Source organism: Arvicola amphibius, chromosome 5, assembly GCF_903992535.2.
Source record: "Arvicola amphibius chromosome 5, mArvAmp1.2, whole genome shotgun sequence".
NCBI lineage: Eukaryota > Metazoa > Chordata > Mammalia > Rodentia > Cricetidae > Arvicola > Arvicola amphibius.
The window spans coordinates 61,097,631-61,120,204 of NC_052051.1; the positions used below are offsets into that span (position 1 = coordinate 61,097,631).

The 22,574-nt window shown below is 37.3% G+C and overlaps 1 protein-coding gene across 2 annotated transcripts in view; it reads left to right on the top strand.

Annotated features, from left to right (window-relative positions):
• The window catches only part of Dph6 (diphthamine biosynthesis 6), a 122,347-nt gene that overhangs the window by 94,794 nt on the left and 4,979 nt on the right, over positions 1 to 22,574 (top strand). For both annotated transcript variants that reach the window (XM_038331780.1, XM_038331781.1), the window contains exons 6-7: positions 8,691 to 8,752; positions 21,529 to 21,623. In XM_038331780.1, the coding sequence (XP_038187708.1) occupies positions 8,691 to 8,752; positions 21,529 to 21,623 (157 nt within the window). The remainder of the gene's footprint in view (positions 1 to 8,690; positions 8,753 to 21,528; positions 21,624 to 22,574) is intronic.

A 22,574-nucleotide genomic window follows, 5' to 3' on the forward strand; every position in this document is an offset into this window, starting at 1 on the left:
CATCTCCCAAAAGAAGTCAGGAAGTCATTTTTGTCTGTGTAGCATATTATTTAATGAATATACAAAATTTACTTTTATTATCTATTTTTTTTTTTGTGATCCAGAGAATGATCCATGATAGATAGCTAGTGTGGTAGTTTGAATGAAAATGGCTCCCATAGTCTCTAGAAAGTGGCACTACTAGGAGGTGTGGCCTTATTAAAGTAGATGTGTCCTTTTTAGAGGATGTTTATCACTGGGGGTGGGCTTTGAAGTCTCAGAAGCTCAATCCAGGTCCAGTGTCTCACTCACTCATCCTGCTAACTCCCAATCCAGATGTAGAACTCTCAGCTCCTTCTCAAGCACCATGTCTGCCTGCTTGCCATGCTTCCCACTATGACGCTAATGGACTAAACCTCTGAACCTCTAAGCCGGTTACAATTAAATTTTTTTATAAGAGTTTCCATGGTCATGATATGTCTTCACAGCAATAGAAACACCAAAACAGACAGATAGGTATTATATAATATATAGAGAGCAGAACATCATCAAATAAGGTTCTCAAAGCATCCTGCAGATAAAGACAGGGCACTCAGCTGGAGTTCCTGATACTCTTGGGCAGAGCAGAGTGTGCACTTGGGTGAGGCTACCAAGTAAAGCTGTTAAAAATACCAGAAAGTTAGCAACATCAAATCAGGATTACAAACATCCAGCAGAAATCAAGCGAGGGTTCTAAGAAGCTCAGCTGGACTTCCAATTTAGCTTTCTCTTCATGAATGAGCTTCCAGCTTTCTTTCCTACTGTAGGTTCTTTTTATCCTTGGGGATAAACAATAGGAACATCTGTTAGAAATGGTTTACCTTCAAGCAGTTGTCAAGGATGCGGTGTTTTTACTCTGTCTAGTTGCCTGTTGGTTCCTTTTCTGCCATAGTCAATGAGACCAGTCCATTACCAAGGACCTTGGGAAATACTTTGAGACAAACATGCTTGAAGAAAAACATGGGGTGTTGCGGGGAGACTCTTTCCAGAGTCAGCTTTGCAGTGAGCCAAATAACATGTGATAATTTACCACTGTGATATTCATAATATAGATAGTCCTTATTTGGAGTGATTGAAAATGAGATAGCCCATTTTAGCTGAGATCACAGCATAATGTATGAAAACCGTGTAGATCAAAGGTGTGTTATAACATGTATAAAATTTATCCTCTAATGAATCACTTAATATAGAAGAGATATTTTATTGTTAATTTCTCATCTTATGCTGACTAATTTGTATAAGTTAAAATATGCAGGGGATGAATTACACCTCTTTGTAAAAGGTCTGAGACAGGCTGCAACCAGTGTTTTCAGCTGTGTGCTCTTCATTTTCTAGCAGGTTATTCTCACCCTGTAGAAGCCTAACTACAGCCCTTACCGTTTCTTTTTCTTTACTCCATAATCCATTAGGAGTGTAGGATACTGAAGAAATGAACATGATTGAATGCTGGTGCTCATATATTCATCTTGAATAAATGTGACAAGACCACAATATAAGGCAAGGTTACCCACTTTTACCGTGTCTAGATAGCAGAATACTAGAAATCTTAGCCAGAGCAATTAATGGAAAATAATAAATAAAAAGCACCAAGGCATAAACAGTAGTTATTTCTGTTTGCAAATGGTATCCTGATGGATGTAGGAAGCTCTGAAGACTTAGCAAAACTTTAAGATTGGCTACCCAGTAAAACTTCATCACACATAATCAGTATACTAAAAAGAAATTGCATCTCTACATACAAATAGTGAATAATCAAAAAATGAAATCTGGAAAACAACCTCATTTAAAATGGCAACATGAATAAAATACATAGGAATAATTTCAACCAATGAGATAGGAGATTTGGACACTGAATTATTTTAAAAACTGAAAAAAACAATAGAAACAAAACTGATGTTAATGATTTAGAAGACTTTAAAATTGTTAAAATGTACATATTCTCCAAAGTAAATGAAGAGATTCAATGCAGCTTAATTCTCCATTGACATTCTGGGTGCTCTCCATGGGAGGCCTGCCCTTTTCTGAATAGAAAAGGAGGAGGAGTGGATGTACCAGGCTTCTTTTAAGCCACCAACCAGCTCCCAAATCATGACATGAAGACTTATTATTAGCTTTGAGTGCTCGACCTACCATAGGCTTGTTTCTGGCCAGCTCTTTTAGCTTAAATTAACCTGTTTTTGTTTTTTTTTTTCTTTATCCAGCTTTTTGCCTCAGGCTTTTTGCCTTTCTTCCTTCTGTATATCTTGCTTTTCTGCTGTCTCTTTGACTGGCAGGCAGCTGCCTAGCTCTGGCCCCGGGCATGTACCTCTCTTTCTCCTTCATCCTTGCTGTTTATCTCCTCTTTTCTCAAGCCTCCTCTTTATTCTCTCTGCCCACCAATTGGACGTTCATCTTTTTATTAGACCAATCAGGTGCTGTAGGTGGATGAGGTGAATCAGCAATATATCTTTTCATAATTAAGCAAAGGCAACAAAAACAAATGTAACACATCTTTGCATCATTACCAAAGGCAACAGAAGCCCATGTAACACATCTTTACATAGATGAATATTCAACAACAAGTGGATGGGGAGCAGAGAAGTGGTGGGGGAGGGAAGAAAACTGTGGCTGCTGGCATGTTAAAAAATAATAATAGCATAGTTATTAATAATATTTTATTGTTATATTAATATTATATTATATTATTAATATATTTTATTGATACTATTATTTTTTAAAGTCCCCAGAGTCATAGGAAAGAACAGAAGATCAATAGCTAAATCAAATGTGAGCAGTAACAAAACTATGAATTATACTTCATGATTTCAAATATATATATATGGTTTCTTATATTTTATGTTAGTTTTCAATATGATGTTACCATTAAAAATAATACAGAAAATCATACATAAAAAGCATACATCAAAAAGATTATACAGATGGAATAGAGTATGAAACAAAGAATCCAGAAGTCAGCCCATGCTCTGTATCCACTTCTGCCAGTAGCACACAAGAATAGACAATCTTTTCAATGAACAGTGCTATATAAATAGGAAAAGGACAAATACTACATAACTTCATTTATATGTAGAATCTACAAATGTGAAACTCAAGGGAAAAGTACAAAACTGTTGAGTAAGAAGGGTTTGCATTTTGAGTTCTACAAGATGAACGAACTCTCACGTGCAGCACTGTATGATAGCTAAGGATACTGTTTTGTGCACTTGAAGTTTCCAGTGCTTTTACATTTTATTAACTTTCAGGTTTTATTTGGGTAATGGCTTTGATGTTATATTATGATTAACTGACTTATAAAAGTTATGTAGATTTATAGACTAAAAGGGTAAATCTTTACTTTTCAGAGGGACAGTTGAAAGTGTCTCACCTTGTTGCTCAGGCTGGCCCCAAACTCAGTATATAGCCAAGGGTCGCCTAAGATGTGTGGTGTCAGACTCCAGAATATAGGATTATAGGCATGGACCAACATACCTTGTTCAGGAGGGGGTTTTACCAAATTGAAAACATTAAGTAGCACTTGGGATATGTGAGGTTCACTTGCCTAGCAGCAGGAGAGCCTGGTTTCAGTCCTTAGCACCCACTCCCCAAAATAAATACAGTTATGCAAGGTGATAGAAAGTTAACTAGCTTTAATGTGATGAAAACTTAGAATGTATACATATATGAAATTATTAAGTTGAATACTTTAAGTATACATGATTTTAAACTGTCATATATACTTAAATTTGGCAAGGAGGGAGGAGAAAATGACTTGATCAGATTTGAATTTTAAACAGTTCATTCTTACTGTCATCATTAAAATTCATATTCCTCAGGCTCTTTCCTGTATTTTTTGACTCACATAGAGTGTTGTCCCACAGTCAGCTCATCTCACAGCTTCCGTTTCTATTTCTGTGTCTCCAGTCCAGACCTCTCTGCTGGGCTCTGACCCCATTTACCTCAGTGCCAATCAGATGTCTCCTCTCTGACGAGTGTTAGGAAGTGGAGCATGCTCCTAGAATGATATTTACCCTGTATTCCCTTTCCAAATTTTACATACTTTGTTGCTTTGTATCTGAAGTAATGGTAGCTGATAGTATTGTCTTTTAATTTGCTTCATACTTAAAACCTACGAATCATCTGAACTTTTCTCTCTGCCACGTTACTAGTTCTGCAAGTACTGCCTGTATCCTACCCATCATGTGTTGCCCTCAAATTTGTCCCCTTCCTTTCTGATTAATGGTTTTGTTCTAGTACAGCCTCTCTCACTTAACATCTCTGGTGTGCCATATTCACTCCCTTTCCATCTTTCCTCCAGTCCTCGTTCCACTGAAGGAAGTGGACTGAAGCTAGAATGACCTTTCTGAATTCCAAACTGAATCAAAGGTCGACCGGATTACACCACAGTCTGCTAGAGTCTGTCAGTCTTCTGTAATTCAGCTATAAACTCCCATAGTAAAAATCAAAACCATGAGGACTGGTTTGTATGTATGTATATATGTATGTATGTATGTACGTATGTATCTATCTACCTATCTATCCATCTATCTATCCATCCATCCATCTATCTTTATCTGTCTGTCTACCTATCTGTCCATCCGTCCATCCATCCATCCATCTATCTATCTATCTGTCTATCTATCTATCTATCTTTCTATCTTTATCTATCTATCCATCCATCCATCTTTCTATCCATGTCTGTCTATCTTTCTATCTGTCTGTCTGTCTATCTCTCTATCCATCCATCTATCTTTCTATCTATCTATCCATCCATCTATCTTTCTGTCTATCTATCTTTCTATTTATGTCTGTCTGTCCATCCATCCATCCATCCGTCCGTCCGTCTGTCTGTCTCTTTCTATATGTCTGTCTGTCTGCCCGTTAGTCCTTCTGTCTGTCTGTCTATCCATCCATCCATCCATACATTGTTCTTTACCATTAGATTTTTGCTTTCCCAATATCTCTACCCCTACCAGGCTTCCAGGTTCCAGCAGTCCTCATGTTTTAAACTAGTAAAAACAAGTGTTCTTAAAGAACTATTTCCAGTATGCTCCTTCTGTTGTGCACATATCTTTTATTTTTATTTGTTCTTTCCATGTCAAGAACTGTACAATATTTTTAAAGTAGAAAATTTTAATATTTGGTCCGTTATTAGTTAAGTATTGATTATATAACTACATAATTATACTCAATGTGATTTACTGGCCATTCATTTAATATATACCATGGATTTTAAAGTGATTCCATAAAAATGAGTCTACTTAAATCTCAGTTTATAGATTTAAGAAAGAAGACAAATATTAAAACAAGCCTTGACACAGTGACTACGATAGTTAAGAATTTGGTGGCCTAATTAGAGACATGAAAAGTATAAATGTTGAAGTAATGTCCTTGCTCAAGTGTTCACTTCCAAGTGTCAGTTCATTTTTATTGTAGAAATTATATGACCAGTCTTTCTTACTATATGTCATATCTAACAGAATTTTTTTCATTCCATTTCCTAAATGCTCAAATATGTTGTAATGGTGTAGGTTTTACATCTGGGAGCAACTAAATGTTACATTTATTTTTAAAAAAATTAAACTTTACAAAATGAGATTACTTGTTCTGGTAACTTGTGAATGTGATAGAGACAGCAAGAGATTATTTAGTGTGTGTGTGTGTGTGTGTGTGTGTGTGTGTGTGTGTGTTAATTATCAAGTTATATTAGATTCTCAGTTCCTGCTTACAATGTATTAAACAAAAATTATGGGCAGGTCGGAAATTGCTTCTCAGATTGATTATGCCTTTTCTAATATTGATAGTGATTTTACAGTTAAAAGTGTGCACTGCTGAAGTTAAGATGGGAATAAGATTCATTTCACTGGACTTTGTTAAAAATAGCATTATCAACTATTTTGTGATGTTTCTTTCACCATATATTGGCCTGTCCTGAAGAAATAAACCTCCACTTGCTTTTATGCCAGTAGATAATAAATTGGCCGATATAATTCAGTTGAGATGTTGAAAACTGCATTGAAAATAATGGAGCATAACATTTTAGGGTTAACATTTATTCATAGATGATGCAATTAAATAAAGCACGCATTAACTTCAAGGTCAGTCAGTAAAGTAATAAAATTGAATATTTTAATTGAATTGTAATCGCTTCCCATTGATACATGCAACTAAAGTAAAATGGATGTCAGCTCTGCAAATTATAGTTCTTCCTCCTAATTAATTTCTTAATTCTGCATGGAGTTATCCAGTGCCTAGGTCTTGTTGTGGGTTTATTCACCCACCCAGCTTCCATCAAGGAATGTCTATAAGTATGATTGAATGGTTAGATGTCAGAATTTACAGTAAATCTTTTCCTGTACTTTGAAGAAAATCTTGTTAGTAACTTAAAATACTCTCATGCCTGTGAATTAAAATGTTCTTGAAATGAAATGACATCCTACATCCTCTGGACTGTGGTCTTCTTTGTTAATATTTTATTTCTTGATATCACTATTTATGTCAACATTAATAAATGGCTCAGTGACTGAAGTTCTTAGGAGACATAATACATTGAGACAGCATTCCAGAGCTGACGATTGGAGAAGATAAACTAAAAAGATTCTGTGTGATTTCAGTGAAGTGCAGTTTGTGAGTATTCACGAGCTAGGCTTCCTGGCTAACAGTCACTGAATGGAATGAATCTAAGCAAGCAATGTCTCTCTTGCGGGGTGAGATGAACTGAAGCTGTGGGATAAAGTTTGCATTAAAGAGTATATGAGCTATTCTGTCTTTTTCATACTATCGCGAAGTGTTTGATGTAATGTTGCTTTACATAAAATAAATAAGAAACATGTAACCACACAGATGCTCTCAATTACAGCTGACATTGTGTTGGATATAGATGCTGTTTTTTAAGACAGAGAATATTGTACCTTTTAGACCAGATGCATTAGTCATTTAATACTGAATTTTTTTTTAAAAAAATGACTATATAGGACAGATTTGAATATTACCAAATTCTTGTTATTAATATACCTTCAAATAGTTCAAATAGTCACATCCTAGAATCATTTCAACACAAATAAAGCTCTGTATCAAAACTACTGTTAAGTTGCCCCTACTTCCAGCAAAGCCAAGTTAAACTCGGAAGTGATTCATACATTCCAATATTCATGTTTAATTTCAACTCAAACATTGACTTGATCATTTTAAAAACTTCTAAAGAAGGCCAATGATGAATTTATTTTAATGATACTAATCTTACATTTCAATTCTCAATTATAAGCATTCCTGAATATTAGAATTCTTTGTAAGTAACATCCAGTCAGAAAGTCCTATTCCCTGGAAGGAGTAGAGGGAGGGAAAACTGTAACCAGGATATACTGTGTGAGAAACAAATTCATTTTCAGTAACAGAAAAAAAAAGTTCATACACACACACACACACAAAACACAACCAAAAGACCAAAATCTTAGAGCTGCAAATTTATTGAAAATTAGATGATAATTTTATAAATTAAGTGATCCATTTTACCAGATATTTACTTTTAAGACATTCTTCATAAATAAAAGTCAACTATATGCAAACTGCATATTGAAAGGTAAAATATGTGAAACTGTAAGAAAAATAAGAATTCAATTATATTGGGTTTTAATTTGTATGTTATTAATAATTTATGGAGCCATTGGCGCTCTAGGAATTAGAGTTCCTTGAGAGCTCTTCAACATCTGAATATTTGGGGGGAATAGGACAGGTGGTCTTCCTCCCACATCCACAACTAATATAACGCTTCTGTGGTGAAGCCTGCCCTGATTTAAAGATAACAATAGGTTTAGGCCATCAGCTTCTCAAGGACATTAGCGTCAATCCCTAGAGATCTCTGGCTCTTATCCAAGAAATGTTTTTTCCAAATAACCTGAATGTGTCTCATATGGATAGTAATCATGGGGTTCCTAATGACTTGTCACTTTCTAACGAACAGGGAGACAATGAAACAAATGTGGAAATGTGATGGAGTTCTCTGCTGGTGTGAGCAGCAAAAGGCCTAAGTAGGCGTTATTGAGGGCAGAGGAACACATAAGCCTGACATAATATTACTAAATACAGAAAAGTACCTATATTACTGTAATGAATTGAGGAGACACTTCAATTACTAAAATCAGGATATTTTTGGTAAAGAATTATAGTCTGTTTAAATAGACACATTGTTTTGAGAGTAACTATGATTTGATTTCTTAATACAAGTGTATCATATTGTACTAGCAAGTGAACTAATTTTATAGGTGTAGCAATCTAATACTATTTCATTTCTCTTATTCTGTAATTACATTTAAAGTTAAAATAAAAATAAAACAGGAAAATCACACTGTTGTCTTTAAATAAAATAAACCACAACTAAAATGCTGAGATTTTGCATTTTCTGTCTTTGAAATTATACTATTTTCATCTTAATTAAAATTCCTGAAAAAGAAAGTCAAATTGAAGGAAACATCTGCCCATTGAAATAAACTAAAACTTATTTTTTTAGGAGTAAGAAATCCAGCTATCTTAGGGAAATAAGAAAGTAAATGCTGGTGAAGTACATTTAACTTTAAAATCAAAACAATTTAAAATCCATACACATCGCTTTCCTAGGAGAGACGGGGTCAGGGGAAGGGAGTCTGCCTTTACAGTCCTACTCTGACACTTACTAGAAAACTTTGCCCTTTCCTGTGCAGGTTTGGATCCTGATAAGCATCTTGGGAAAACCCTGAATGAAATGGAGCCTTATCTTTTCGAGGTAAGAATTTATGTTCATCTTTAAAATATCAGTATCTGAAGGAGGAAAGTATTATCATAGCATAACGACTGTAAGAATGGATTTTGTTTTAGAAAGGCTTAGATGAATTCATTTTATGATTTGTGAAAAGGTTAAACTTCACAGTATATATAGAAGTGTGCTTAAATTTATATAAAATGATTACCAGTTTGTTGATCCAAACTTGAATGAGTCTGCAATTGCATGGTAAGTCAGCGCAAAGGAAAATCCCTTGAGGACATGTGTTTTGTTAAAAGGGACCGGCAAGCTGCCTGAGTAGCACTGTGCTACCAAAGCCTCTGCAGCGGCTGTCTGACTCAGCCTGTCAGGCAGCGGGGTAGGAGCTCCTGGAGCTCACTGTGTCTAGTCCTCTTTACAAAGACGAACGGACTTTCCAAAAGCAAAGGAATTATCCCAGCATTTCAGATAACCTCCTTTGTCTTTACCATTGTCAAGTCAAAGTGGGTTCTACATACTAAAATAGTATTTATTTTTATTATTCCTCCCTGTTAATTCTGTTGAATTGCTTTTGCGATTGAGGACAGGTTTTGGGTTTGATACAGCACGGGTTCAGTCACTGAAGCAGTATGATTGTTAGATTGTGAGATTGTTTAACTTATAATCAAGATAGAGATAGACAGTGACTGTTTTTATGGGTGAGCTGAGCTCTGCCTAGTGTCCTGTCCTATACTTCACTTCCTTGTGTCTCTGGGTGTTGTCAAGGAGAACACTATGGCAAGAGTTGCAACTCTCCACAATAACTTCATGAACTTCATATTGTGCTTTGGAATTATTTGTGATTAATATTTTGTGGTTTATCAGTATATACCAAATGCCTAAAAGTCCCTAAAATATTAATTCCTTCTTTGATTAAATGAAACTACACACTTGTTTTTTGACAGAGAGTAAAGATGAAAAGAAAAATGGGAATAGTATACACTTATGACAAATTATGTTTGGTTTCTAGAGAAATTAGTGTCATTTGAGATTTTTATTTGCTTGCTTTCTGTGTTCACATAGCATCTTGCAGCCATTTGTTTTACGGCCATGGTTCTATTTGTAGTCGTATCTACTCACTGCCACCAGATTGGAATTAGCTTCTCTCTCCCAAAGCAATGTTGACATATAATGAAGTCAAGTTTTAGAAAGTGAAAGAAAGGAAGTGAAAGACTGTGGCTTTGACAAAAGAAGTTTTAGAAGCCCTCTCTAGATTTCGACATTATGAGTTGAAGGACTCTATAGCAAAACCAACTAAGTAGGGTGGCTATAGATAATAGTAATGTACTATGTGGTCCATAAACCTGGGAGGAAAGAATTTGACTGCTTTACATAAAACTATAGCTAATGGAGAAGATAAGTTTGTTTACTCTTAAAATCTTATATGATATGTACATATTTTGAAGTATCATATGATACCCCATTAGTATGTCCAATTCTGTGTTTCTGTTTAAAAGGTATTTTTAATTCTATGAGAAAAATAAACGTTCTTAATGTTTTAGAAAATGTGAAGATGTTGGTTATGGGTAAGCCAGGATATTGCTATATATAATATATATTGCTATATAATTTGTATAATAATACAAAAATGACCTACAAGCCATGTATAATTATGACACACATATGTATATAAAGCAATACATTTTATCTTTACACTTAGGGCTTAAGCTAGAATATCTCATTATGTATATATAAAGACAGCAAAAACTGAAAATAAAATCTGAAAATTGAAATACTTGTGGTCTTCAAAATTTTAGCTGTTCACTATGTACCAACACATAATGCAGAAGAAACAGTTCCTCAGACATTAGTCGCCTATCCTTGGAGTATATCTTAACTAAAGCTTTTCTGGGGAAATAAAGCCACATGTTTAAATATTTAGAATAATGAAGTAAGGATTAATTATCTAAACAGGGTACAGTAAATGAAGACTTTCAAGGAAGGGAGAACAATTATTAAGTACTTTGAGCAGCAGTACCTGATTGTAGTATTTAAAGAGAAGCGTAAAAGTCATGTTAGTTCCCAGTTGTCCTAATTTGTGGCCCTCACATTTTTCGAAATGTGTATTGTAAATGAGCTCTTGGTCTCTATTGTCATGTGATACTTGTAGAATTGAATGTTGAGTATTTTCAGAATCAACCCATGTTACCAGTTCTGTGCAAACTGCTGAGATGGGAAGAAAACAAATTGAACATTTTGTGTTTTTCAAGGAATGTGAACTATAACAAGTAAGGGAATAAAAACTCTAATAACCTGCATCAGATAATGCAGCCTGGTTCCTAATGTAAGCACAGGTAGGAGTTGCTAGATGGAATAGGGCCACAGGTCCTGCAATAGTGGATAAGATCTTAAACAGATTTGAATGATGGGTGAAATTTACCTGGGCAGTGGCCACAAAGTAAATCAATATGAATGAAGACTCATTAGCAGGAAGACACACAAAAACAAGAAGAAACTTGATTTAATGAAATTAAACTGGTGTTGATAGATTGGTAAGGAAAAGGTAAGATGGAAATGTAGGGCAGTCTTGAAGGGCCTTCAGGTATAAGCGAGGCAATTTAGGATAAGAAATAATAAGATTTAGAGGACTCCTCAACAGCAATTCATGCTATTAAGAAATTGAGGAAATATAGTCTAGCAGCTGTTCATGGATTAGCAGTGGGAAAATGGGAAGTAAAGTCCATGAAACTGTCCTAGGAAGCAGATGGTGATAGAACTATATGGAAATAATGCAGGTGGTGATAGAACTATATGGAAATAATGCAGATGGTGATAGAACTATATGGAAATAATGCAGGTGGTGATAGAACTATATGGAAATAATGCAGATGGTGATAGAACTATATGGAAATAATGCAGGTGGTGATAGAACTATATGGAAATAATGCAGATGGTGATAGAACTATATGGAAATAATGCAGGTGGTGATAGAACTATATGGAAATAATGCAGATGGTGATAGAACTATATGGAAATAATGCAGGTGGTGATAGAACTATATGGAAATAATGCAGATGGTGATAGAACTATATGGAAATAATGCAGATGGTGATAGAACTGTATGGAAATAATGCAGATGGTGATAGAACTATATGGAAATAATGCAGATGGTGATAGAACTATATGGAAATAATGCAGGTGGTGATAGAACTATATGGAAATAATGCAGATGGTGATAGAACTATATGGAAATAATGCAGGTGGTGATAGAACTATATGGAAATAATGCAGATGGTGATAGAACTATATGGAAATAATGCAGATGGTGATAGAACTGTATGGAAATAATGCAGATGGTGATAGAACTATATGGAAATAATGCAGATGGTGATAGAACTATATGGAAATAATGCAGGTGGTGATAGAACTATATGGAAATAATGCAGATGGTGATAGAACTATATGGAAATAATGCAGATGGTGATAGAGCTGTATGGAAATAATGCAGATGGTGATAGAACTATATGGAAATAATGCAGATGGTGATAGAACTATATGGAAATAATGCAGATGGTGATAGAACTATATGGAAATAATGCAGATGGTGATAGAACTATATGGAAATAATGCAGATGGTGATAGAACTGTATGGAAATAATGCAGGTGGTGATAGAACTGTATGGAAATAATGTGACGGGAAAACGAAAAGACATTGGCATTAATATTTGCTCAAAGTGAACAATGAAGAACCAGCAATTACTCACACACAATATCAGCAATTACTCACATGCGATGAAGGTAATCAGAAGCACTTAGTATTATAGAAGGCAGAAGGGTTTAATGAAAAATCAAGACAATCTTGGTTTTTGTTTTGTTTTGTTTTGTTTTGTTTCAAGACAGGGTTTCTCTGTAGCTTTGGAGCCTGTCCTGGAACTAGCTCTGTAGACCAGGCTGTTCTCGAACTCAGAGATCTGCCTGCCTCTGCCTCCCGAGTGCTGGAATTAAAGGTGTGCTCCACCACTGCCCTGCCATAAACTTAATCTTAAACAGAGTAGATTTCATGTTATAACATAGACCCGAAGACAAATGTTTTTACCCAATGAGACTGGAGTGCAGCTGAGATGGTCAGACAGAAGGCTACGGTTGTTATTTGTCGGTACTGCATGTAGTAGGTGAGTAATCCTCACGTGCTTCTGGTCTCTTTATGAAGCAGCTGTGGAATGTTGCTTTCATTCTACCCTACTATATGAACGGCATTGTCTCTCGTAGTTGAGCCTTGTGGTAATTCAATGCTGAGTGCATATCATGTGCTAAGTGGTCTTCGTTCATGACTAGTTAATTATCTAACAAAACTATGTGGATACAAATTCCAGTGTCTGTCTCCGGTGGGGCTACATGGCTTCCCTCTGACTCCACCTTTCTTTCTCCCGGCATTCAGTTTAGTTTTCCCCACCTACCTAAGTTCTGCCCTGCTATAGGTGCAAAGCAGTTTAATTCTTCATCAATGGTAATCACAGTATACAGAGGGAAATCCCACATCAATAGCTGATTTCAGAGAATGAACTGTTCTACTCAGAAGTCATTTTGAGGTCTAACTAAAATAAGAATAACCCTGCCTTAGCCATAGAACAAGTAGTATGAACAGTAATGTTAGCAGCAGGAGAATAGCATCAGCCATAGAGAAGCCGGAAAAGTAATGCATATGAGAGGGACTGTATTGACAAAAGAGCGCACTACAAAGAGCTCATCAAGGGGTATGTGTAACTTAGCAACAGCAGTAGGGAAAAGGAATAGGAAAAGAGTGTTTTCAAATCTGTAGTAATCTGGAAGCCCACGGAAGGTTGTCGGAAAGACATGAGAGGTGAATAATGTTACAGGCCACATAGATTGGAAAACTGTAGAGCAGTTGGGTTCTGACGACAAATGGATAGAAATAAGCAGACAATCATCCACCCAGTTTTCTAATGTAGAAAGGTGGAAATATTCCTAATGCAGTAATACATTTCACTAATCATTCATGCTGATGGCATTCGAAATTAACTTCTCAAAACAAGATGCCTTGACATTTGAGCAGAATCAAAGGAAGGTCACTCTGACCTTCTTTGCTCTTGTCCCTAGAGCAGCCAATGAAGGAATGCTTTGACCTTCTTCTAAAGTAAGCATGGGACTTCCATTGCAGGTGTGCCCTCTCTATACCTTGAGGAAGGTAATATGAACTAGCCTGAACAGACAATCAGTATGCTGTTCTTTACAGGATCTGTTTGTCTGATCACACTGGAAACCTCTATATCTAAGCCAGTAGTAGGTGATACCCAATAAATAAGTAAATCCTCTGACTCGATGTATACAGTATGAAATTATATGTTAAAAACACCATCTGTGAAATGAAATTGTGGTGCTTTGTATAAGCCCTGTGGGCTTTTCTATGTGAGAGCGAATGAGAAGTCCATTTGATTTGGCACTCCCCATCTTAAATTGAGTAACAGAAAATAGGATTTATTTAAAAACAAAGCTTCTTGATTTAATAAAAAAAATTTTATAGTTAATGTTAATATTATCTGTTAAGGCGATAAAAATTTAAACATGGAGATTATAAACCCTTTAACTTTAGTTCTATAATTACTTTTTTTTTCATGGTTTATTTTTTTATATTTAAAAATTTCCATCTCCTCCCCTCCTCCTCCCCCCTCCCTCCCCTCCTCCTCCCCCTTTCCTCCTCTCCTTCTCCCCCTTCCCTCCCCTCCCCTCCACTCATACCTCCCCTCTATTGTAAATGTGTAAATGTAAGTAGACATGCCCCCTAAACAAGCTCGTGTAAGTCGTTCCCTTTTCATATGTTGGGAATTCGCTTTTAAAATGCTGAGATTCCATGGCCCAAGACCAGCACATCTGCTCAGTTTATTCAAAACCTTACTCTAATAATGAAATGACAAACCAATATTACTCAAAAAATTTTATCTAGAGGACAATATGATCTAAATATTTATGAAGCATTAAACATACTTTTATGCAGTGAAAGTTACATTAATACATATATAAAAGTTATCTTCTTTCCTTATTAAAAGCAATGGGACGGTGGACAGAACTAAAGGGAGATCACCAACTCCAGTTGGAATGGGACTGATGGATCATGTGACCAAACCCGTCTCTCTGAATGTGGCCAACAGCGGGGGCTGACTGAGAAGCAAAGGACATTGGCGCTGGGCTCTGATTCTTCTGCATGGACGGGCTCTGTGGGAGCCTTCTCAGCTTGGTCGATCACCTTCCTGGACCTGGGGGGAGTTGGGAGGACCTTGGACTTAGCATAGAGTGGGGAACCCTGATGGCTCCTTGGCCTTGAGAGGGAGGGAGGGTAGGTACGGGTGGAGGGGAGGGGAGGGAAGGGGGAGAAGGAGGGGCGGGAAGGGGGAGGAGGAGCGGAGGGAGGGGGAGGAGGAGGGAAGGAGATGGAAATTTTTAAATATTAAAAAAAAAATAAACCATGAGAAAGAAAAAAAAAAGAAAAAAATATTTCCATCTCCTACCCTCCTCCTCCCCCCTCCCTCCCCTCCTCCTCCCCCTTTCCTCCTCTCCTTCAACCCCTTCCCTCCCCTCCCCTCCACCCATACCTCCCCTTTATTGTAAATGTGTAAATGTAAGTAGACATGCCCCCTAAACAAGCTCGTGTAAGTCGTTCCCCTTTCATATGTTGGGAATTCGCTTTTAAAATGCTGAGATTCCAGAATATTTCCATGAGCCATAAAATGGCCCAAGACCAGCACATCTGCTCAGTTTATTCAAAACCTTACTCTAATAATGAAATGACAAACCAATATTATTCAAAAAATTTTATCTAGAGGACAATATGATCTAAATATTTATGAAGCATTAAACATACTTTTATGCAGTGAAAGTTACATTAATACATATATAAAAGTTATCTTCTTTCCTTATTAAAAGCAGTCTAACTGGTTAGAAAATAGAAACTTATTTCTTAATCAAGCAAAATACAGAAAAGTAACAAGTGTGTTCATCTTACCCACTGGCCATATGATCTCTATAATTTTCTGTGTTAACTCAACTCCCCCAAATAATTAAATGTAAGGGAAGAGGAAAATAGTGACATCACCTATTCAATGGCTAATGAAAAACATTGATTATTCACTACTTTAGATCTCAAAAAAATGGAAAATTTGTATCCAGTTCCTGAGGGTAGAATAGAAGACATCAGTGACTTTTCTTTCTTATTCTTGATAGACAGGGGCTATTTGTTTCCTGTTCAAATTGAACTTGTAAGTGCACCCTAGTCAGGCTTTTCTTATGGGGCATGCTCACATCTGAACCATAATGAGTCTCAGAGTAGGATAAGGTACCATAGACTGATTGTCTATGTTGAAGAGAAGGAGACTCATTTGGGTTTTAGTGTTCATCACTTCGAATTTTACTTTATAAAGTTTTTTTTTAATTTTCTCAAGTCAATAAGAATCTTTCCAAATCTGCCAATTACTCAAGTGTATAGGACAGGACAGAATTCTGGAAGCCTTTGGTTATGACTTAAATAGTTATTTTATTGAGAAGAGAGTGAATGACCACCCAAGATTTTAAGCAGAATGTTTTACATATAGCATTAAGAAAAATTAGCAAAGTCATAACATGTTGAGGGAATTGGAAAGGTGAATATAGAAGGCAAGAGAGGAGCTGGTTTTTGAGAGTTGAGTTGCAAAGTGGTCATCAGAGCCTAAAATTGAAGATATGGTGCATTCTCTGCCTTGTTCGTGGCAATGCTTCTAGTGTACATGATAGAATCTGCAACTGCAAAGTTCTTGGTAGAGCTATCAAGTCAATAAATGAATTAATGAACTTTCAAAAATCAGCCTGCATGTAAACAGAAGCACAGACTTAAGCTCTACACTAGTATTTCAACCTTTGTTTGCATTGTTGTACTTAGAGAATTGGGGTGTGGGGAGCTAAGAACATTCTTCTATACATATGAAATTAGAAGACTGTAAAGGAAAGGAAAAAGTAAATGTTAAAAAGAGATGTAAAAGAATAACAAAATTTTATTAGGATGCTAAACTAAAGAGAAACATCGTTTGGTGTTTTCCTTGCAATAATGCTGTCAGAATATTACCGAGGAGTAGCTAAGTAGAGCATGTGATATTTCCAGTTTGAAGATGCAGCCAGAACTGAGATGAATGAGGACTATTGCTGCTTCATGTGAACAGTATAAACATGATTTACAAGTCTTAGAAAAATACATTAAAGGTATACTTCATGAATATTTCTCTGGAATATATACTTTTGGATCATAAACTTATGGAAACTTATGGAAAGTGACATTTTCTGTACCATGCATATTTTGTGCTTTTATACTACAAGAGTCTTGTATTTTAGTAGAATGCCAATTCTCTGAACAAAGTAGATATGATTAACTTTCACCTCTGAAGAATATACTACCATGTTGTCAGGAACCTTACAACTGATATTTATAACTCACTTATAGCATGAAGCTAATTGAACTTAGAGAAGTAACAGAAATATCAGGATTCAGTAAGAATACTTATTGATTTGTCAGTCTTAGAGACCACTAGGGCTTTTATGCAAATTTCTTAACTAGAAAGCTATATTTCCATATTGGTAAATTAATAATAGAAGAGAAAAGGAGGTTCTGAAATATTGGTTGATATAGGCAACATCATGGTTTAATCATTATTTTGTGGTACTGCAATGTGAATGCATTATATTCAGTGAATTTCAAGAACTGAAGACATTGTTTTGTTTTTTTATTTTTTTAATGTCGCAATGCTGCTCAATAAATATTTGTTGAAGAGATAGTTGATAGGATAAATGAATATTAATAATATTTAGTGTAACTAAGGATATTGCAGAGTACATACAGATGTCTGGTGTACCTCTTAAAAGCAAATGTTGGCAGGGCGGTGGTGGCACACGCCTTTAATCCCAGCACTCGGGAGGCAGAGGCAGGCGGATCTCTGAGTTCGAGGCTAGCCTGGTCTACAAGAGCTAGTTCCAGGACAGGCTCTAGAAACTACAGGGAAACCCTGTCTCGAAAAACCAAAAAAAAAAAAAAAAAAAAAAAAAAAAAAAAAAAAAAAAAAAAAAACAGCAAATGTTGAAGTAACATAGCAGCTTATGTTACTTTACAGGGGACTAACAGAATCACTTCTATAGGGTGTAGCAGTCACACAGACTTTAACACTCCAGTTATTCTTTGTATTACAAAAACAACAGAGTTTCAATGAGACATTTGGCAGTAAAGAAAACCTAAGTATTGATCATATATACTCCCCACATAATCTGGCCAGTGAGTCATAAAGGTGAAATTAGAAGGTCCATGGTGGGAAGTTGTTGGAAAATCAGTAGAACACCAAGTGCGGAACAAATAAATACCCAGAAATCCATATCTCATTATTATTGCTGTATGGTTTTTATTGCAGAAAAGGTATTAATTTAATTTAGTTTGGTATGACAAAGCAGTCTTGTCCTATTATTTGGTCCCATAGGGACCACCTCTCATAATTTGGCTTTGCAGAGTCTCTGCTTTATGAGCCAGGCAAAAGTTTATCTATCTTGCCCTTTGGAGCCCTTATAGAAAACACTATCCAGTTCTCCTCCACACTCTCCCTGCTGTTTGGCTTTACAGTGTGTCTTGCTTAGGGCTTTTATTGCTGTGAAGAGACACTGTGACTACAGCAACTCTTATACAGGAAACATGTAATTGGGGTGGCTTATAGTTGAGAGGTTCCATCCATTATTATCATGACAAGGAGCATGGCAACATGCAGACAGACATAGTGCTCGAGGAATAGCTGAGAGTCCTATATCTTGTAGGCCACAGGAACTCAAATGATAGATTGAGCAGTATCCTGAGCATAGGAAACCTCAAAGCCCACTCCCAGAGTGGCATTCTTTCTCCAACAAGGCCACACCCACTCCAACAAAGCTCTGTGTCCTAATAGTGCCACTCCCTGTGAGATTATGGGGGCTGGTGCATTCCAACTGCCACCCAGTGCCATTCACATCACTCTGACTCTCAGTGTGAGGAGTAGAATGCTCATAGGTCCACACTGAAGCCACAAAGTCAGAAGAGTAGCACAAGTGCAAAAATTCTCAAATAAGCTTGTAACATGCAGGGAAACTGAAGACTTAGGAAGCAGCCCCATCATTGATAGTATGTATCAGCCATAGGGCTTGCACTCAGTATCAGGATCATCACATAGTGCCTTATAGTGAAGACAAATAAGATGGGGGTTGTTTGTTGTTTTGGAGCTTTTTGGTTTATTTTCTTTGTTTTTGCTTGCTTGCTTGCTTTTTTTTTTCTCATGGTTTATTTTTTTTATATTTAAAAATTTCCATCTCCTTCCCTCCTCCTCCCCCCTCCCTCCCCTCCTCCTCCCCCTTCCCTCCCCTCCTTCTCCCCCTTCCCTCCCCTCCCCTCCACCCATACCTCCCCTCCCTCCCTCTCAAGGCCAAGGAGCCATCAGGGTTCCCCACTCTATGCTAAGACCAGGGTCCTCCCAACTCCCCCCAGGTCCAGGAAGGTGATCGACCAAGCTGAGAAGGCTCCCACAGAGCCCGTCCATGCAAAAGAATCAGAGCCCAGCGCCATTGTCCTTTGCTTCTCAGTCAGCCCCCGCTGTTGGCCACACTCAGAGAGACGGGTTTGGTCGCATGATCCATCAGTCCCATTCCAACTGGAGTTGGTGATCTCCCATTAGTTCTGTCCCACCGTCTCCATGAGTGAACGCACCCCTCACGTTCCTGACTTTCTCCCTCATGTTCTCGCTCCTTCTGCTCCTCATCAGGACCTTGGGAGCTCAGTCCAGTGCTCCAATGTGGGGATCAGTCACCTTCCCCATCTGTCGCCAGCTGGAGGTTCCCTCACGGTCCTGACTTTCTTTCTCATGTTCTCTCTCCTTCTGCTCCTCATCAGGACCTTGGGAGCTCAGTCCGGTGCTCCAATGTGGGGCTCTGTCATTTTCTTCATCTATCGTCAGGTGGAGGTTCTATGGTGATATGCAAGAAATTCATCAGTATGGCTATAGGAACTGGCCTTTTCAGGCTCCCTCTCCTCAGCTGCCCAAGGAACTAACTGGGGGCGTCTCCCTGGAAACCTGGGAACCCCTCTAGGGTCAAGTCTCTTGACAACCCTCAGGTAGCTCCTTAAATTAAGATATATGCTTCCCTGCTCTCATATCCACCCTTCCTATATCCCAAGCACCCCATTCCTCCGAGCTCCCCCCGCTCTCCCCTTCACACTTTTCTCTCCCCATCTTCCCTTGGCCCAGTCTTGCCCAACCCTCAAGTTCCCAATTTTGCCTGGCGATCGTGTCTACTTCCAATATCCAGGAGGATTACTATATCTTTTTTTGGGAGTTCACCTTCTTATTATCTTCTCAAGGATCCCAAATTTATAGGCTCGATGTCCTTTAATTATGGCTAGAAACCGAATATGAGTGAGTACATCCCATGTTCATCTTTATGGGTCTGGGTTACCTCACTCAGAATAGTGTTTTCTATTTCCATCCATTTGCCTGCAAAATTCAAGATGTCATTGTTTTTTACCGCTGAGTAGTATTCTAGCATGTATATATTCCACAGTTTCTTCATCCATTCTTCCACTGAAGGGCATCTAGGCTGTCTCCAGGATCTGGCTATTACAAATAATGCTGCTATGAACATAGATGAGCATATGCTTTTGTTGTATGATTGGGCATCTCTTGGGTAGATTCCCAATAGTGGAATTGCTGGGTCCTGGGGTAGGTTGATCCCGAATTTCCTGAGAAACCGCCACGGACCAATGGAATCGTATAGAAGACCCGGATCTTAAACCACAAACCTATGAACACCTGATTTTTGATAAAGGAGCCAAAAGTACACAATGGAAGAAAGAGGGCATCTTCAACAAATGGTGCTGGCATAACTGGATGTCAACCTGTAGAAGAATGAAAGTAGATCCATATCTATCACCATGCACAAAACTCAAGTCCAAATGGATTAAAGACATCAATATTAATTTGAACACATTGAGCTTGATAGAGGAGAAAGTGGGAAGTACTCTACAACAAATGGGCACAGGGAACCGTTTCCTACGCATAACCCCAGCTGCACAGACTTTAAGGGCAACATTGAATAAATGGGACCTCCTGAAGTTGAGCAGCTTCTGTAAAGCAAAGGACATTGTCACTAAGACACAAAGGCAGCCTACTGACTGGGAAAAGATCTTCACCAACCCTGCAACTGACAAAGGTCTGATCTCTAAAATATATAAGGAACTCAAGAGACTAGACGGTAAAATGCCAATTAACCCAATTAAAAAATGGGGCGCTGAACTGAACAGAGAATTCTCAACAGAAGAAGTTCGAATGGCCAAAAGACACTTAAGGTCATGCTCAACCTCCCTAGCTATCAGGGAAATGCAAATCAAAACAACTTTGAGATATCATCTTACACCTGTCAGATTGGCTAAAATCCAAAACACCAATAATAACCTTTGCTGGAGAGGTTGTGGGGTAAGGGACACACTCATCCATTGCTGGTGGGAATGCAAACTTGTGCAACCACTTTGCTTGCTTTTTTTATTTCCAGATTTTATTAGATAGCTTCATAAACCGAACCTTATTAAGACATAAGAACTTTTAAAAAGACTTTCTACAACTTTGGAAATTCACTGTTTTTAGTATCCTATAATAGTCCTTCTGTAGCCTACAATATATTTTAGTATCACTATCCTGAATTAGTTTTTAGGAGTGGATAACCTGCTAAATGAGTATTTTGAGGGTATCATTTTAATGTTTCCTTTTATTTTTCATAATTCTCAGCTTTCTAAGAAGTATGGTGTCCACGTATGTGGGGAAGGTGGCGAGTATGAAACATTCACTTTGGATTGCCCTCTATTTAAGAAGAAAATCGTTGTGTAAGATACCACCTCAGCTTCTTCCATTTTCTTAAATTTAAGTGATAGAAGCAACTCAGCATTTAGCTTGAGGCAGCTTTGGTTGGAAGAAATAGAACATGTCCCTTAAGTTCACAAACACTCAATTTGTTTAATCCCAAGGAAGTCGTGTGAATACTTAAATCAATACCTGACAAGGCGAGGCCTTCATAGAAGGCTGTAAACTTTTTAGACATTGCACTTTCGTTTACTTGCTGATTACGGCCTGCAGTAAAACTGGTGCCTACACACTGACACTTTTATCCTTTCCTGAAGTGTGAATTGCCTGTATTATTTATCTTTCATTACAGCTACGTTTGATAAACTACCACATCAGTAGCCCATGGGTTCCATTAACTCTCTCTTCTTTTTCCTCTTTCTTGGCTTTAACAAGTTAGAATGATGAGACTAGACATTTCTATTGAGTTCTGGGGGAGGGGTATTTTTACATATAAGCTTTTTTGAAGCAGATTCAGTTTATTATGAGCAGTGTGGTACCTCTGCCATAAATCATAAAAGTTGGTATAATGAGACAATGGGAACTTAGTCTAGTTCATCACCTTATTATCTGTGTTCTGTGTCTTCTGGAAGAGTATTTCCTGTGTTGTTTTTGTTTTATTTCTCCTAAACTCATGCTTCCTGAAAAAGATGCTTGATGAATGAATAGTTTTGCTACTTTCCAGCATTAAGCTGGGCTGTGGTGCTGCAGACCTTGAAATCCCAGCATGGGAGGCAGAGAGGCAGGTGGATCACTGTGAGTTTGAAGCCAGTCTGATCTACAGAGAGTTCCAGGACACCCAAGGCTACAAAAAGAAACCCTGTCTCTGAAAGAAAACAAACAAAAAGACTTGAATTCTTTGAACAATTAATAATGGGCAAGGGAATAATCTCAGTAATTAAGACTAAAACTGTTTCATCCCCAAAGCCAGTATT